The sequence below is a fragment of the Haemorhous mexicanus genome, chromosome 2 (genome assembly GCF_027477595.1).
Source record: "Haemorhous mexicanus isolate bHaeMex1 chromosome 2, bHaeMex1.pri, whole genome shotgun sequence".
Taxonomy (NCBI): domain Eukaryota; kingdom Metazoa; phylum Chordata; class Aves; order Passeriformes; family Fringillidae; genus Haemorhous; species Haemorhous mexicanus.
Window position 1 is genome coordinate 116807045 of NC_082342.1, and position 18961 is coordinate 116826005.

The 18961-nt window shown below is 42.1% G+C and overlaps 1 protein-coding gene across 2 annotated transcripts in view; it reads left to right on the plus strand.

The window, feature by feature from the left end:
• Positions 1–770: 770 nt before the first annotated feature.
• Positions 771–18961, plus strand: part of HSF2BP (heat shock transcription factor 2 binding protein) — a 32014-nt gene continuing 13823 nt past the window's right edge. The window contains exons 1-6 of one of the 2 annotated variants that reach the window (XM_059840040.1): positions 771–858; positions 2911–3061; positions 7497–7600; positions 11361–11510; positions 15379–15517; positions 16875–16992. In XM_059840040.1, coding sequence (XP_059696023.1) covers positions 823–858; positions 2911–3061; positions 7497–7600; positions 11361–11510; positions 15379–15517; positions 16875–16992 — 698 coding nt within the window. In that variant the 5' untranslated portion in view covers positions 771–822. The remainder of the gene's footprint in view (positions 859–2910; positions 3062–7496; positions 7601–11360; positions 11511–15378; positions 15518–16874; positions 16993–18961) is intronic. The other variant, XM_059840041.1, reaches the window with a different exon arrangement.

Sequence of the window (18961 nt, forward strand, 5' to 3'; positions counted from 1 at the left end):
GGCCAGCCTGTGACCGATCACCTCGCCGTGGAGCGGCCCGTGGCACCGAGTGCCGCGTCCGTCCTGAATGGAGGGGCCCAGAGCGGGACACAGCACCTGAAGTGCGGCCTCACCTGTGCTCCGTACAGAGGCACAATCACTGTCCTGGTCCTGCTGGTCACATCGTTGCTGACACAGGCCAGGTGCCATTGTCCTTCTTGGCCACCTGGGCACAGCTTCTGCCGACCAGCACCCCAGGTCCTTTTCCTCCGGGCAGCTTTCCAGACTCTCTTTCCCCAGGCTGGAGTTGCAGGGGCTTGTTGTGCCCCAAGTGCAGGACCCAGCAGCTGGCCTTGTTGAACCTGCCACCACTCGGTCCTCGCATCCGACCTGTCCAGATCCTCCAGAAGATCAATCCTCCCTCCCAGCTTGGTGTCAGCCCTGGAGCCTCCAGCCCCAGGGGCATCACGGCAGGGCCGGGCTGGAGCTCCCCGCAACCCAGTAGTGTCCCAGCATTGTTACGGTGTTCTCCCCATGTTGTCGCGGTGTTGGCCCAGTGTTATCCCGGTGTTTTCCCGATAGTGGCCCACTGCTACCCCAGTGTTATCCCCCTACTGTCGCAGTGTTCTCCCGCCGTTATCCCCGGGCCATTGCAGGCGGGACTGGGGGCGGAGCATAACAATCAGACAACGCCCAGACCACGCCCCCATATGCGCATACCCAACCGGAGTGGGCGTGGTCACAGTGGGGGCGTGGCCATAGCGTGTCCCTTCCCGCCCTCACGCCGTCCCACTCCTGCTCGCCCCGCGCGACGCCGCTGTAGCTGCTGTCGCCGCTGTCGCGATGTGGCGCAGCGCCGGCCTCGCTGGCGACGCGCAGGTATCGCGAGCAGCCCGGGGGTGCACGGCGCTGGCTCTGAGGCCGGGCCCGGCCCGGGGGTCCATGCGGGCGTGGGTGCCCCGAGGAGCAGAAGGAGCGGGGGTTGTGCGGTGGTCCTGGGCCTTACGGGGCCCTGAGGGGGCGATGGCGGGGCCGCAGGGAGAGGGGAGCGTGGTGGGAGCTGTAGAGGCACCCTGGGCTGGTGGGGAGTGAGTGGGGAAAGGGCTGGCAGTGATTCCTTGCTGGAGTTCCTCGCCAGCTGGGAGCTCTGCCCTGTTCGGTCCCCCGCCTGGCAGGGAAGGGGTATTCCCGTCCCTGGGCTCACACCTGGCAGGACATGATGAGCTCAGGTGCTTTACTAGGTGACTTCACCCCTGTGAAAGATCTCGGTGAAGTCAAATTTCCTACTTCCAGGCACCTGCAGTTACTGTAAGGACTGGACAGAAAACTCTTGTTCTCCTTGTCTGTATTTGCCTTTTACATACTGCTGTAGTGCAGAGAGATGTGGAGAAGCTGCTTGAACAGAGAAAATAAAACTTGTCTGCTGTAACAGCAGTGCTGCAAAGACCTGTGCTTACTGCATATTTCATATCTCAGCACCAGTGATTCTCAGCTGTGGTTCAGCTTTTGCTAGTGAACAGAGCTATTTTTATGTACCGAATTTTGCTCTGTGGTTCTGAGCCATGCTGAATTCTCTCTGTCATTCATGGTTGCTGACACACAGATGGCATTCCTCTAAAGACTCCTCTTCCCATGTGTTTGCTCCACACTTTCTTGAGACCTAGATGAGTGGAATTTTTCTAGAGTCATGTCATGTGGTGCTACTTGGCCTTCTGAACCTTGCCATAGATGCAACTTAGAGCTTATAGTTCAAAATAAAGCAAAATCTTTCTTCCATGCCATCATTACAGCTCTGAACCTGCAGAGGTGGGACTGACCTGTCCCAAAACTCTCTGGATTTGAAAGATAGCTGGGAAAGAAATAGAGTAGGAAGCAAAACTGAAAGGAAATGTTCAATTTTAGGAAGTAGGGAAGCAGAATTGTAGGGAATGGTTGGAGAGGATGACTTCCATTTGTCTTGTGTGTCTGCTCTTGAGAGGACTGTGGAGATGGCACATTTTGAACCTGTAGGAGATGAGATTTTGGTTTGTTGGCCTTTTCCCTCTGGAATTAGATGGGATGCCTAAAACATCTCATTTTGTCAGCACTGTTCTCAGTGCAGTGCAAAGCAGTTCTAAGATAGAACTCAAAGCATATTAAGTGATTGATGTTTTAGTCAAAACGTGTTAAAACTTTTTTTTTGTTAGTATGTGTGTGTAGCAGCCTTTTAAACATCCAGCTGAGTGCACATGTATTTACTTCAGAAATTAGTCTTTATGGGGGTTTTTGTACAGAAATTGCTCTGTAATTTTAAAATTAACATGCATTCTGCTGGAATATTGAATGAAAATTATTCTATAGCTATAATTTGGTAGGAGAGGAAGCTAGTAAACATTTTTGTCTTACCTTGGGATTAAATTATGTGAGCTTGGGTTGCAGATGGCTGCAAATAATTTTTGCTCTTCACAAAAGATAAATTGATTTGAAAACTGTACCGTTTCCTCCAAAAGAGTGTTGTAATTTAGGGCTGAGGATCTTGCAAATGTTTGAATTAATTAAAAAGCTGAGTAATCGTATCCTTTACGACAGTCATGAAACAACAGCTTGGTGTGTGCTGCTCACATTGTAAAATGGGAGTGTTAATTTTTGCAGCATTCCCAGATGCATTGCACGCATTTTGGGTGAAGAAACACATGAAGAGAGGTGATGCTATTTACTTAAGGCCACAGTGGCAAAAATTAAGATTACAGTCAAAGGGTCAACCTCAGAGACTTTTGGGTTTGATTGCTGGATAGATCTCGTTAAAAAGTTACAAATTGCTGAAATGATGTCATAGAGAGGAATATTTCTGTCCAAGAAAGGGAATTGAAGCAGAAAAGCACTACAGGACTGTAACAGTGTCTTTGGTTGGTTGTTGGTTTGTTTTTGTTTTGCTTTGTTGTTTTATTTCAGAAGGCTGAGACCAAAGAGGAATTTGTAAAAGTTAGAAGGAGGGATTTGGAAAGGCTGACAACTGAAGTTATGCAACTGCGGGATTTCTTACCCAAAATAGTAAATGGAGATATCCTGGGGACATTCCAGAAGCTGGATGCTATTGAATCAAGTGAGTAGCACCATCTTACAAGCTCTTGCAGTTTCTGCCAGAACTGCTTAGGACTAACTGTTGTGCTCCAGAAATAGCTGTGGAGTTTGTGGAGCTATTCCAGATTCAACTCTGTTGTTCAGTGACTGCTTCAGTAAATTAATGTGTTTATAGTGAAGAAAATTACAAGCTGCCTTAGGAATAATCAGACATGTCAAATTAAACTTTAAAAATATTTTACTGTGGATAAAAACATATGTAGTTGAGGCAGTAAGAGAAGCTGTATGAGGAACAAAAAGTGTTTTCCCTTTGAGAAAAGGCAAAAACATTTTGCTTTTCAAAAGGTGACTTTCACAGAAAAAAAAAAAAACCAACAAAATAATGGTAAATTACAGTGGGTAACAATTTGAAGGAAGAGTGAGATAATTTTGTATTTGGCCTGTCTTGTTTTTTAGCTTGTTTGCTTTACTAATAAAAAGAAGATTCTAATCTTCTTTTTATTAGTAATAAAAGTCTTTTTATTGCTGTCCCCAAAGTCCATTTTTCCATGTTGGGTTTTTCTGTGCATTAATTTTTCAAAAATAACCCCACTCCCAACATGCCATCAGGGCCAAATAGGAGTCAGCTCCATCCCTGGTCTGTAGCTTACCTTAGCTGCACAATTTACCTGGATTTGGGTTTGCCTGAAAAGACATGGAACAAGCACTGAGACAGATTACAGAGAGTGTGTCTCTTTTAGAATATAAAGTGATAAATGGAAAATTAATTTGCTACAGACAGCTAAGGAAAAGGAAGGTAGGGCCTCAAGGCCCGTGTCTGACAATGTCACATATTGGGGCAGAGCTTCCAGCTGTCTCAGTGATCCACTTTTTGGGAAGATTCTTCCATGTCACAAGCAGTGGATAGGATCTGGAGGTGTTCTCTGTTGCAAGGCATCAGGGACTGTTTCCAGTTGGATTAAGTGTTCAAGATCCTCAATTAGTTTTTACCTTCTTGTCTTGAAATTCCTCTCACTGATCCTTCTTACATTCCTTGTGCCAGACATCAAGGAGACACTCTCCATCCAGAGCAGGCTCATGGCATCAACATGGGGATTTTAAGACTCCTTGAAATGTTCTGCTGGCTGCCCAGAATTCTCTGGGTCCTCTAGGGCAGGACCTGAAGCTGAGACAGCTTTTGAATTCTCTGAAGTCTTTCTCTACAGTGGAGATTTCTCTTGCAGGTGATGAGGTCATTTGTATATTTATTCAGGCTCTGGCCATCGTGTGCCCCTACAACTGGACAAGTCAAGTGGGGATTTTTGCTGCTCCAGTCTTCTCCTTCCTCTGCAGCATGAAATAAGGCAGGGTGAAAGGAGGCTTTGGAGCATACAAATCACTAAAGGCTGGACATAATGGGAACACAAGCAGCCCTCATTCTCAGAATGGTGCTGTTTGCTACATACAGCATCTTGGTGTGGCATGTGAAGCTCACAGGGGTCCTGGCTGCTTGTAGAGATGTTTCTTTTCATGTTGTTCTTACAGAAGCCTAATGTGTGATTTCTACATCTCCAGACTTCCATCAGCTGTTGCAGTTTTCTGAGTACTTGAGCAGCAGAGTCTCCTTTCCCTTAAGAAGTGCAGATTGCAGTCAGAGACTTTCAACACCTCTGACCCATTCACTTGTGAGACTGATGAAGTCTTGAATAGCTTTGAGAAACTTTGAGATCTTTGCATGTTTCCCTGGTGTGTGCAGGTCAATAGGGCACCCATTTCCTGTGGCTTCCCAGGGGTGATGTCTGAGATCTGAGCTGGCAATGCTCAGTGCAGCCAACACCTGCTTTTCAGGCTGCTGTCAGGGTCTTAATTAAGATTTTTGCTAGGGTAATTGCTTATTTCTAAAAGAGGGTTCTGTTTTGTTCTTATTATCTTTCTCAGGAAGAGTGCTTGGCTCCAGAAGTCTCAGAAATACAGCTCCAGCAATTTTTCTGTATTATTATGGATATGTCTAGAGGAACTCACTCCACTTGGGAAGTGTTAAAATTTGCATTTAACATTGATCAGCCATTTGAATCAGTAGAATTGGAGTTCCAGCACTTGTTGGCGTTCATCCCTATTGTACTCAGTTCTCCACCTCCCAGAGCTTTGAGATTAGATCGCTGGTCCAGACCTCTAACTTTCTGTGGGTGAGACCAAGTCTACCTCACATCTGAAATGGGTGCCTTCTCTTCTTTCCTGTGCTGAGTGTCTTGTTCTGCTTTGGAATCTCTACCTTGGGAGCAAGTGCCACTTCTTCCCAGAGTCTGATATACCACAGCAGTGGTGGAGTTACGTATTTCTTCTCTGTGTGAAGGTGCCATTTCAATTTTTTTGTTGCTCACCCAAGTTGGTATTAGTGAAAGCTGCTTCTTTCTCTTCAGAGCAAAGGCACAGCTGGGAGAACTGACTGGGCATAGCAGGAGAATTTCCACAAATGAGAAACAGCTAGAAGTAAGCCTTTTTTCAGCAGCTTCCACTATTGTCCTTTTTTGCCCCTTCTACATGAAACATTGTGATACCTTAGAGGATATTGACACATCCTTTTATCTGAAGCCCTTTAAAAAGTCCAGGTTGCATTGTGTTGACACTCAGTAGTCATTAGTATTCCCCTTCTGGCTCAGGTTTGGTTCTGGGACTTTTAAAGTTTGCTGATGAAGGATGTGGCATCTTTGTGTGTCTGCTGTATTCAGGTTGGATCCGTCCTCTCAAAGGCTGGAAGTGATTCTTCTCTTTCTGGAGAGCTTATTTCCTTGCAGGAACAGAGATTTTCACTGGATGAACTTTCTTGGCAAGGCTCTTTTGGCCTGCTGTAGGTAAGCAGAGCATGTTCTACTCCTGCTCAAGACATCTTGCTGTCATCTTCTTAGGACTCACACCTACAGAGTCAGAAGTGCATGAGACTGAATTTTCTTCACTTGACAGAAGGGAAGTTTCTTTCCACTGACCAGAGTTATCCTCAAAAACTCAGTTAATCCATTCCTCCCTTCATTCTTTTCCTTTGGACTGCAGATTGAAAAGAAGTGAGTTGCTCAGAGAGCGTGTCCTGGCACAGAGATGTTTGTCAGCAGTGAACCCTTGCCTTGCCTGTTTGCTCTCTGCTAAAAAGTGTTGCTGGCTTGGAATCACACAAGGGCTGAGTGGAAATGTGTTCTACCTCTTCAGATAAATCAGCCACAAATAGCTTTTCTCCTTTTATACAGGCTACTCAAAGCAATGTGTGTTTAGTCTTAGATGATAAACTTGTCAATTAGGAATAAACCAGGAAGTTATTTATTTTCAAATTATGTAGAATTACTAAATAGAATCCCAGAAGCCAAGTCCTTTGTTTAATAAGAATATATTTGGATAAATTTTAATGATGGTGTCTTTTTATGATAGAATTTGATATGATTTTTAGTAATTACATTAACAAATACTGTCACATGTTGGGGAAGTATTTAAAGTATGTTAAGATGTAGACCAAACTGTCATGTTCAAGGGTACAGTGATTGAAGTGGGGTGTAATTTATTTTTTTTAAACTAACCAAGGTTACAGTAGATGCTGTTTGGATTTTACTTTTTGGAACTACTTAAATATGTTTTCTTTTTTTCAGTATAAATATTAAGCATCCAAGAGTGTGTTTTTTTAAAGTAAAATATAATACACATCTATTGTTAAAACTGTCCTTCAAAGAGAATTTTTTTAAACAGGCATCATGCTAGTGAAATGGAATACTTCTAACTTGATTTCTGTTCACTAAAATAAAGTGCTTAAATTAGAATGAATTTCTGATAATATCAGAAATTTGAAAACGCCAGAAATTAATTTTATAAGGGAATCATAAAATTTGCTTGTAACTGACATAATGTTTAAATAGTTTATAATCATAGAATCACAGAATGTGTTGGGTTGGAAGGGATCTTAAAGATCATCCAGTTCTAACCTCATTGCAGGGACAGGGACAACTTTCACTAGCCCAGGTTGCTTATACTACTTTATAAATACTATTTTAAAATATTTTGAATAGTTGCTTTTCATTCTTGCTGTCCATGTAAGTTGTAAATTGTAGATTGAAACACTCACTTTTGACTACTGTTGGTATTTTTCTTATGTTTTTAATATAGTCACTGACTTAGGTGAAATTTCATTCAGAGTTTTCATGGAAACCTAGATGAAAACAAAGTAGAAAACGGAGTAAATTTTTAAAAATCTTCTCAGCCCTCAGTATTTAAGAGCTAGATGTGATTCTTTTAAATCAGACGCGTTGGTTTGCTTTCTCAGAGCTGTTGCCACACAGCAAATTGTGAGATTCCCGTTTGGCCACAGGGAGGTGATCTCGCACAAGCAAACGGCTGAGGCACCTCAGTGAAGTCGCACTTGGTGGATTTCTTTTCTGTAATGCAGGCCCGATGACCACAATGTGTTCCTTCTTTCTTTTATCTGGTTTATCCTGCCACAGGCCTGGAGAAGAAGGAGGAGGAAATAGAGCAGCTGAGGATGGATTGTGAACATTTCAGAGCCCGTCTGGAAACGGCCCAGGCAGATTGCATGAGAGAGAAGAAGGTAGATGTGCTGCCAGGATATTGATATCTGTGCGTTTGAGTTCTAATAACAAAAGCAGAAATTATGAAATTTTCATTTTCTTGTCACAAAATGAATCCTCAGTCTCAAAACCAATTTGGGATTTCTATCCAAATAGTCATCCATATCCATATTAACGTGTTGAAGTAAAACCCTGGGTATATTTGGGAAGATTGTGGCACAGCTGGAATCAAAAGGTCCTTCACAGAATCAGTTCTTGTGAATTTAGCATTGCTATTACATATTTGCAAAGAGGATAATAGGAGATAGTTTAAGCAGTGAAATGTACAGAATGAAAGCAGCCTCTCTTGGTTTGCTGTGAGCTGTGTACCTTTGTTTAGTGTTAATCTTTCTCAAAGCACCTATTGATCCAGTTGCTGTGTACAGCTGAGAATCAAGGAGCAATTTCAGGGCTTCTCCTGCTCTGTCAATATTGTATTTAGTGATTATGAGAGGAGAGATTCTTAACAATTAAGGAATAGCAAAGACACTGACTTTTCAGACTGTGAAGCCATTTGGGTTCAAATGATTCTCTGGGAAAATGAGTGGTGATTATTTGCTGCAAAAGTTCATTTCCTTGGAGCCACCTTCAGTAGTCAGCAGCTGGGGTTGTACAGCTGTCTTTTGCCAGCCTTGGGATTGCACAAAGACAGATGAGCCACAAAACTTACTTCATTTTTGAAAAGGAATACTGAAGAGTTCAGAAATGCACTTTCAGTGCATATCTGTGTAGACGAAACGCTCTGGAATGAAGTTTGGTATGATGGAATAGTTGTCAATCTGGATATTCCTTATTTCAGAATAAATATCCTCTGGGATAGATGTTGCAGTTCAGCAGTAGGTACAGAGTTCATTGTGCTGTGCACTGAGGTCTTCAGTTGCAGGATAAAATCCCTGTAAAATTGATTGCTGTTGCTTTAGATATTAATGAAGCAAGTCCCACCCATGATTCTTGTTAATACTATGAAATAAAGGGCAGGTGATTTGAATTCATGATTTCTTTAGAATGAGTTTTACTTAGAGCATGGATAGTTTACTAGGAGCAGTTGTTTTGGTGTTTCTGCTTAAAGCTCTTCTCTTCTTGTCTTTGTTGTTGTGCAGTGTGTGGCAGTTGTCTGACTGGGTTCTGTTAAATGCCAGGAAGGTGTATTTCAGTGGATTGGGCTCATGATGTTGTGAAGTCCTTTAGCTTTCAGGATACAGCAAGGTGGTGTGTGTATATGAGTGACATTTGTTCCTGTTAATCACTTTTCTGGTGTTTTTCATTTGGTTGTTGTTCTGGTCTAGGCATCCTTGTGTAGAGTTTCTGAATTATTTTCTACATATTTATCATCTGAAGGAGAAGAAAATTATTTACTGAAACAAACATGGAATGAATGCATTTCTGGTTGAGCAATGTCCTTTTCTGAGGCCATAATAAATCAACATTTTGCATTCTAAATTCTCTGTGCAGAGCTGTATCACTGATGAGGGAATTGCTGTGCTTTCTGAACCTGAGCAGAACTTGAAGTGCAGATGTTATTCTTGGCTGATGTCTCCTTTGTCTGTCTTTTTGCAGTTCCATACTTGGGCACTGCTGTGTTCTTGTGCCTTGACCTTTTCCTGAAGATGGTGGTGTTGCATAGCACAGGGGTTACTGGGTGGTGTGAGCTCTTAGGAGTGTTGCTTCCAGCCAGGTTATTTGCTTTTGCAGGCTCTGTTTATTTTCCTGGCTCTTGCATGTACTATTTTGTTTTCCTTGCCTCATTTCTTTGTTCTGATGTTGCTTTTGATCTATTAAAAATTCTGGCTTTTTTTTTTTTTGCTGGCTTTGCATGCTTCTTGGAGGATCTAGATTTGGTATTACTGGGTTTTATGTCTTACTCAGTATTAGCATCCAAATGCAAATAAAGTGTATTAAAGATGCTTTTCCCTAAGACTAGGACAGTGTGGAAAACGCAGGGAGAATACAGGGATTAGGCAGCAAGATGCCTGAGGACATTTTGTGGATGCACATGGTGGCAGAAAAGCTGATAGGCCTGGCATTGAGTCATGTGAAAGATGGAATTTGGCTAATTTGCTTAAAACTGATCAAAGTATTAAGAAATAAGAGACTTTTCCTGGGACTTTCTGCCTATGGAATCAGCAGCAAGTGTCAGTCTTTTGCCTGTGTAGGTGAGAGAGAGTCCAGAGAGTAAATAAACACAAAATTAAGAAATTTGAGAAATTAAACTTGAACTTTACAAATCCTCACCTGCGTGTTCCATCAGCAGCAGTGCAAATCAGGCTGGTAGGTGTGATCAGGAGGTATTTGGTGACAGAGCACACACAGCTCTGTACTGTTTGACAACATATAAGGTAAATTTTCAGATGAGCTTACATTTATATTCTTGACAAACCCGCAACATGAAGCATTGAGGCAAACCCCAAAACCAACAAGATACTTAAAAGTCTTGATGACAATACATGGAAAGTCTTGTTCTGTTTAGCTACTTTCAAAATTGACATAGAAAAGATTCCTTCTCATTTCCCCCTACTTCATCCTGACAGCCAAACACACTGGGAAGGCTGAGCTGAGGAAGGTGTTTTCTGCAGTGAATTTGAAAATATCATGTCTGTAAAATGGGCAGAGTAAGATCCTTCTGTTTTTTGACATTGTGCAATCTCTGATTCTCTCTTTTAATACTTGAATTAGCATAATTTTTTTGGACTGCCTTTGGTCTTTCCCTTTTCCTTAATACCACCCCACCTGGAGTTAGCTGGGAGGCCCCACCCACCCTGAGACTCAGACTGCAGAATCCCTGCCTTGATCTCCCTGTCTGTGCTGTCTCTAAACCAAGAAGTGCAGCAGCTTTGCCACTCCTGTGGCAGCTGGTAGGAAGCCAGTGAGACCTAGAATCCTGCCCAATTCCATTCTGTTCTTCCAGCCAGCTTCCCATGTGATTGGAGAAAATACTTCCAAAAGGAGGTTGTGCTCTGGTTCTGTAGGGTTGATCTGTTCTCTCTTTATGCTTTGTGGCAAGAACCACTTAGCAGCTCACTTAGTGATCATGGAATCATTGTGCTATGGAATAGTTTGGGTTGGAAGGAATTTTGGAGTTGTGTTGCCTCATTCCAGCCCCACTGCTGTGGGCAGGGACAATTTTCGCTAGATCAGGTTGTTCAGAATCTCATGGATGCAGAGTGGTGCTTCAGCTTTCTTGCAGTGAAAGGTCCTTCAAACCTCCAAACCTTAGGTGTGTTTTTTGGGACTCTCTCTTGCTTTACCACTGTTGCTCAGGACTGTGCCAGCAGAAAAGAGCTGGAAGAGACAAGAGTATTTATCCTAGATATCCAGCAACTGTTCCGTGTTGGCTAGAACAGAGGCCTGTTTTGAAAAACAAAACAACCCTCCCCTCCTGTAAGATGTTTCCTGTATCTTTTGGAAGGTGTCAGGGAAGGCTGGCCCCTGATGCTGAAGTCTCCTCTCTCCTGAAGAGACATGGAGCTGTTTGCCCAGGGGGAGATGTCTCCTGCCAGGCTTCTCTAGGTGCCACTCAGTCTCAGTGGGTCACTTGGTTTGACCTTGTGGACAGTTTCTGGTTCCTGTCAGCCTGCACTACTTAAGAGACAGCTTAGGAGAGAAGGAATGTGTCTGCAACTGCTCTGGGTTACCCTCCCTTTTCAGAGATGGCCATGATTGTGTTTCTTGTTCTGTCCCTTAGCCTAGAAACTTGGTGTGGGAGACATGAAGTGCAACCAAAATTTCCTTACGCTGTTCCAGGAGAAGCTGGACCTGCGGCAGCAGCTGAACGAGGCCAAGCAGCAGCTCCTGCAGCAGGCAGAGTATTGCACAGAGATGGGAGCAGCAGTGTGCACCTTGCTCTGGGGGGTATCCAGCAATGAGGAGGCTGTGAAGTCCATTCTAGGAGGAGTAAGTATGGCAGGTGAATACTGACTCCTGGGAATGCCCTCAGGCCTTTAAAACAAGGACCTTTAAAATAAGGGCCTTGCTGTGGAGCACACTTCAAGGATGTATTTCAGAAACTGGACAGCAAAAATGTTTTCTGGTTTGCCTGTTCTTTGGGAACCATCCATTCTCCTTTAAGAAGGGTTGGAGCTGTGAAGTGTTATGAATAAATGCAGTAATTATTTCTTTTGTTACCAAATGAGGGTTATGTGTTTTCCACCACACACTGGAAGCAAGGCTACAGTTAGCAGAATGTAAATGTGTTCACAAGCTAACAGAAACAGAGGATAGCTCCTGGGCACATGCAGGAGTTTCCATGCCTGTGGAGAGCTTGGAGGAGCTATTTCCATGGAAAAAAGACAGTTCTATTGATTCTCAACTACTTTAAATCTTTCTGCTGCCTCAGTACATGAATGACTTGTGAAAATTGAGACCCTGACTGCTCATAGATCGTATTAAATCATCAGTATTTAACATAGGCAAGTGGACTATTTTAAAAAAACCCCAATAATAAACCACAAAACCAGAACAACAACAGTTAATGACACTGGTAATATTGCAGCTATCATGATTTCACTGCCAAGTGCAGCTGATGGAATTAGGAGGGACTAAGGAAACAAGCCTGATAAAAATACGATTTTCATTCTTGACACAGTCAACATGAGAAGGAATTGCTGTATTTAATCTCAGTGAACTGATGCCACAGTTTCTTTTGGCTTGATTTTTCAGCAGCATGATGAACAGCTGAGTGAATAGGATTAGTTCATTATAGTAAGTGGTAAACCAATGTGTTTGTAAGAGTTGTTCTAGCTGGGTGTTCCAAAATACAATTATAACTTTATTTTGGATATTAGAAAACTGTACGGTGATGCCTTATTAATGATAACTTCTGATGACTCCAAATCCAAGCACCAGCAGTTACTAGGAAAAACATCTGTAAAACACTCTATAAAGCAGCTAAAATTTAAAGAACAGGGCTGGTTGTTGAAAGCAGTCTTAATCAGTTGAATTAGTTAAAAACAAAACTGTTGCCTGAAGATTTGTTTGAAGGTAAAAAACCCAAGTGTGAAGATGCAATACTTTGGGGCTTAGGTTGGTTTGAAATGCAAACTAGTAATTTCCAGCAGTCATTAAAGCCTGCTGAACTGCTGTACTTTTGGTGAAGATCAGAGCAACATTTGGGGGCATAATTTTCTTGGGATGGTGCATTTAACACTGTGAGAAACGTGCCTGGGCTTGAAACAAGACTCCTAGGAAAAGCATAAATGGATTGTGTGGCATTGTGTCAACCACAGATTGCAACTGGCAGTGAGTCAGGTCATTAAAAGATGATGGAGATTTGTCATACAACATATTTGGTTTGGGTTATTTTGGGACAAGTTGTACAGCTTGTAGCTTCTTCCCTCCTCCCCTGAGAAGGTGCTGTGAACTACGCAAATGCATGAGAACATCAAGGGTGCTTTGAAACTGTTGCTGATATTTAAGCACATGGGGAAGGTGGCATCAATTCAGAATCATGTCATGCCTTACAGAACAATGCCCAAGCTTTTTTCAGCCTTTGAAGCAATACAGAAGTAGATTTTTCTTCCAGTCCTGTAATGCAGATGGACTGAAATGATCTTACTGACCAATATATGTTTTGTGTCCATAAGGGTTGGGAAAATCAGAACTTAAGCAGTAGATCTGAAATGTGACACAGGTAGTTCTCAAGGTAGTCAGGGAGAGATGCCTGCTGGTTTTGCCCATGTTCCTAGAGAGAATTTGAAGAGACATCCAGAGAAGTAACATGGGAGAGTTCTCGAGGTTTCCTACCTGCATGTACCAAAAAAAGAAGTAAATTAATTTCCATGAGATTGTTTTGGATGTCTTTCAAAAAGCTTCAGCCAGATATGACAGGCTTCTCACATGGAAATATAACCTGGAGGTTTGATTTCAGAACAGCATCAAGGCTTGCTTCAGCTTGAGAAATTTTGGATCCTACAAGGTGTTTTGCTACTTCAGTTGTCTCATATGGTGATAAATGACTTTATATTTAGTGGCAACAATTTTTCATGTTACCTGGAGCTTTCACACAGGAATTTCACAGCAGAGGGTTCATTGCACCATGTGAACTCAAGCACCTTAATGGCTGCTTTCAGAACTGTCCTTATCTCAATGTGTGTGTGTGTGTGAGACATTCTTCAGTCCCATGAAAATACCATCAAGTTAATAAGGGACTGTGCAGAGTGTGCAGTGTTTGCTATTTATAAACCTGATGGGTATCTGCTGAAGCTCAGCACTAGTTAAGTAGTGGCTGTGTGGAAAGGAGGATCAGCAGAGAGGACACCAGTGAAACCTCAAGAGGCTGGCAGATAGAAGATTTCTCTTGTTTTCTCTGCAACATACCAACTACTCAGGGTGCTTAGTACCCTCATGTTCCCATGTGAATATGTATTTTCATAATGATTCGTTGGGCTCTTCATTTTCTCTCATACCTCTAGCTTCTTGAGCTATAGTCAGTGCTTCTGGTAGAACTGCTATCTTTAGGGTGTGGTGTCCATATAAAAACTACATCCAGCACATGGAGAATTGCACTTACCTTCCTCCTCTTCCTCCATGATGCCTTCATTCTCCTGTTGTTCTGGGGTCACAGCATCATTTGTGAAGATACTTTGTTGACTGAGCCTGCTTTTCATCCCCTCTTGCTGAAGTCACCCCACAGGAACAGTACATCTTTAATGTGGTGAATGTGCAGCAGTGGAGGAATAAATAGATGTTACCACTAGCTTTGCACATACTGTCAAAACAGTAATTTTGCAAAAGTATGAAGATTTTCAGTCACTTTACAAAATGAATAAAGGAATTTCTTGAACTCTCCCATTGGGTCACTGCTGGGAATGACTAAATGTTTCATCTGCTTCATGAAACAATTGGAAAAATTATTAAAGACACTGGGAAACCCAGCATTATGGGCTCTCTGTCACAAAATTTTGGTTATGAAAGCCTACATCCTCTGTGTGAAATACAGCAGTGTTTTACTAGTCAGAATTACCAATAAACAGAAACAGGTCTCTCCATCCTTCTTTGGGGACACTGCACCTCAGGCCAGGCTCTTTGACCTGGCCTGAGCTTTGTACCAGGTGGTGCTCCCTCAACTGTGATAGCTCCAGATGGAGCAGGATTGCAGCTGAGGGGAAAAGACTATCCCAAATTACAGCTGTGCTCCTGTTCCTGTGCTCTGCTGTGGTGGTTATTTTTTCTCACGTGATATGGTTGACTTGAGTTCAGCCTGTGACCCGGGAGAGACCTCCATTTCCTTTTCTGCATAGCCTGTTACTGTTATTGAGCAGTTAATGAGTCCTATTAGGATCCATTTGAATCTTGCTTTTTTTTTTTTTTTTTTTTCCCCAGGAACTTGATTGTTTTCTTAGGAATTTCATGTTAAATCTCGAGTCTTCAGCTGATTTTGACAAAAGCTACTGCAGTAGGCCAGGTGAATGTGAAACACCTGGTGCAATTACTGCAAAACAAAGAGATAATATTCTTACTTCTGATAATGAGCTTTTATTCTGCTGGTTGATTATATGTTATTGTGTGCTTATGAGGGAGATATGCAGGAGTTCAGTTTTATGAATAAATGTGGCCTTGAATATTTTCCTCTTTTCATCTAAGGTAATGGTTTCAAATATTAGGGGATCAAACATGTCACTCAGTGAATACATGGTATTTTCTGTTGTTTATTTGAAGTAACTGAATGCTTTAATAATTTGGAAGATTGACTAGTTTTACTGTAGCACCTAATAATTAGAGTTGCTGTAGTGTGTGTAATCTTTCTTCTCCTCCATACTTGCAGAGTAAAGCAGTAAAGTTTTTCACAATCACTGCCCAGACCATGGAGAGCTTTGTGAAGTCATTAAGTGAAGACATGAAACAGCAGGATTTGGATTCTGAGGAAAATCAGTTTGTATTAGCTTTGGCAGGGATTGTAACAAGTAAGTTAATGTTGTGTCTCAGAATAGCATTCTACACCTACTGGGACTATGTATTCCCTCATAGGAGCTGCAGTAAATGCAGCTTTTCAAATTTAAGTTGTCACTGTTGATATCTTGGGTGACTTTCTGGTTTTCTAAAGTTCTAGCAAATTTTGTTACTGACACTTCTGCTACAGGCACTTCTGTGCTGCCTGTGACATCGTTAGGGACTAGATGGGTAAGAGCTATTGAGTTCTGAGATTCCATGTTGCATCCCTCAGTCTGGAATGAAACAAGGACCATTGTACCAGTCTTACATGCTCACATTAGTGTGTACACATTGAGCAATTTGCTTTGTGAACCACCAGTGATGCCAACATCTACAAGATCACAAATTGCTCATGGTGCAAGTAGAACAGCCCCAGCTTGAGGCACAGACTAAGGATTTTGAAGGTGCTTAAAAATTTTGTTGCTGTCAGATACATCACACTTTCACTGTATGAGAGAAGTAAAAGTTTATAAACCTGACTTCCATGCTAAGTATTTCTTTTAGGTCAAGAAAATAAGTAAAAAAGCCACAAATCTGTTGTGGAATGATTGTGCTTGGTTTTGGAGGCTGTGAGGCTGATATGTCATTTGAATTTCTGTGAAACTAACTATCAAAATTACATTAAAGACATGATGCAAGATAGAAAAAACAGTGGATATTGATATAAATAAGTGATTATTGAATTAACAGCTTTTCTGAATGTGGGATTTTTAGATGTTGGGATGTCAATAAAGGTAAATAAAATAATAAAATTATGATGTGATGCATTATGCCACTGTACTGAGTAGGGGGCAGGTATAAGGGAAAATAATAAAGGAAAGTCTGCTTTGGAACAGTGGCCTTTGCAAATAATTTTGTCTTTTGGTTTGTGCTTGAATAATGCCACACTTGCAGAGAGGTAGAAAAAACCTTTTGAGTAGATGTTCATAAGAGTTTTGGTTGTGTGATGTGCCAGGTATATTGAATTGAGTGGTTATAAAACTCTGCAATCCTGTTCCTTTAAAGTGGAACTTAAAATGATCAGCTTTGTTTCAGTCACACACCTGTGGATGAATAGAGTCTTTTGTTTCACAATTTACTGTGTTGCTGTTGGGACACTGGGCATTCTGAATAAGTGCTTTGTTTACCAATGCAGAATTTTGAAGGAGCTTGACCTGTGTTTGTTGTTCAGTATTTGCTAAATAGGAGAATATAGTCTGAAATTTATATCAATGCTCATATATCAATGTTCATTCTTCACAGCTGACCAATCTTATTAGTGGTCCTGATAATTAGCAGAAACTTCTGTTTGAAAGATGATTGTTGGTGATGTTTTGGGCTTTCCCACAGATGTGGCTGCACTGGCGTGTGGCCGTGAGTTCCTGGTCAGTTCCAGTCGGGAATTACTGGACACGATGATGCATCTCCTGGGAGACATGAAGCCAGGACTCTGTAACAAATTTAAAGTGTATGTTGACTTTTCTTGCCCCTTTCAAATGAAATGCATTATCTTGCAGTGCAGCTCAAGTAATTACAGTAGTTTTCTGACTCTCCCATTATTCCTTTCCTGCAGAGGAAACATAATTTTTGGAAGCTCTTTTCCCAGTAGCATTCCTTGCTGATATACTGGAGTTGACTACAAAGCTTTATCCAGGTTTTGTGTCTCTTGGGAAGTCTCTTTAGCACCATAATATTGTAAAGGTGAGCAGGGGTGCCCTCTTCTAGCTTGCGAGGGGGTCATGAGTTTGGTGTGAAATAAGGAAGGTGTGAGGTCAAGTTTTACAACAGAGAAGATGTGGGAAATGTGAACTCATTTTTATTCCCTCCTCATATGAAGTGTAAAATGTCACATGTCCTCAATGAAGAAAGTGAGTTATGGAGCTGCTAAGGGCAAAAATCAAATCATTTTAGGCTCTTTAACAGCCAGACTCACCACACACTTCAGTCTGTAGGATGCAATGCCTCCAAAGTGACCTTGTAATACAGCTTTAAAGGAAAGGCCCTGTTGCACAGTTCAGCTACTGCAGAAGTGCTTTTCAGCTGATGGAGAGGTTAAATAAACAATTGTCTTTGCCTTTTTCTCCTAGACCTTACAAGCTGAGGATATATGGCCTTGGCTGAGGAAATTACTGTGGCTTAACGAGTGGCTCATCTGCTGAACTGTGGGTACTGGTCCTGTACACCTGGTTCATTTGTTCATGAAGGTGGTTTGAGCCACTGTGGTGGTTTTTTCATAAATACACAAGTAATTCATGCCCCAGGCAGCTGTCACAGCTCAGCTGACAAACAGCAGCCCTGTCAGCTACAGTAACTTGACCACATCCAGGCACACATTTAGGCAGGTTGGATGTGATAGTCATGAAATCAGGCTCAGTCTCACTTTGGAGAGGTTTTATCTTGCCTAACCTCAGTGTCAGAGAGGGGGATGTCAGGCGTTTGCTGACTGCCTGGGCTCCTTCCCACACTCCCTGGGAGGAGATGGTGCTGTCAGGTGATTGCTCATGTGAGGGGGAGCAGGTTGCCCTCTGAAGGTGTTTGCCTTTCCCTGTTGGGTGCTGAGGGGAAAGCTGAAGGGCCTGTGCTGTAGATAGTGGCTTGATGATTTGAGATCAGTTATTTACTCTGTTTCCCAAGCACTGGGCTTGAAGAAGGTCAGTGGTAGTGGTTTTTTGAGAACATCCCAACTGAAAGAATTGTATGAGAATCTCAGTTTATGAAAAAAAGGGTAATTTGTGCCTTCGTGTGTATAAAAAAAAAAAATGAAACCAACCAACCAAAACCAAAAAACAACCCTGAAAAGAGGATCCATGCTGTTTCAAAATCGGTGAATGGGGTAAAAATAAAAGAGGACTTTGAGAGGAGGAGGGAAGATGTTCCTACACACGCACTCTGAATTTCAGGTGGATATGTGTCTATGGGTCCAGATAAACTATTTTTGATCATTTCATATTGTATTAATGTAATTGGATTTGAGGGCCTTTCTTTTGAGTTTATATTTTGGGTTGCTTGTTATTATACTTCAAAATCTGCTTACTTTGCAGAAGAATTCCCCATGGTGCTATAAACTTGGCTGCCAATACAGCACTGCTGGTAAAATATGCATATAACAATCCCATGAGGTCTCAGGGAATTCAACAGGGGCCAGTTTGGTAGGTTCAGAAATGGAGGGGAGCTTGGATAAGAGGTTGCTCAAGGTGGTTGATAAGTGAGAAATACTAAGCCTGTGTTACAATAGCTTGTATGCAGTGCAGTGATGATATTTTCTGATTCCCACAGAACCAACATTCTTCTTCCTCACTCTGAACTTGTCATTGGATTAAAAAAAAAAAAAAAAAAAAAAAAAAAGCTGTATTCTGACATTAGAGCAAATGCCAGAAAGGACATTTCTTCATGGCCTTGTCAGAGGATGAGCCTGATTTGCTCAAATGTTTTAGTGC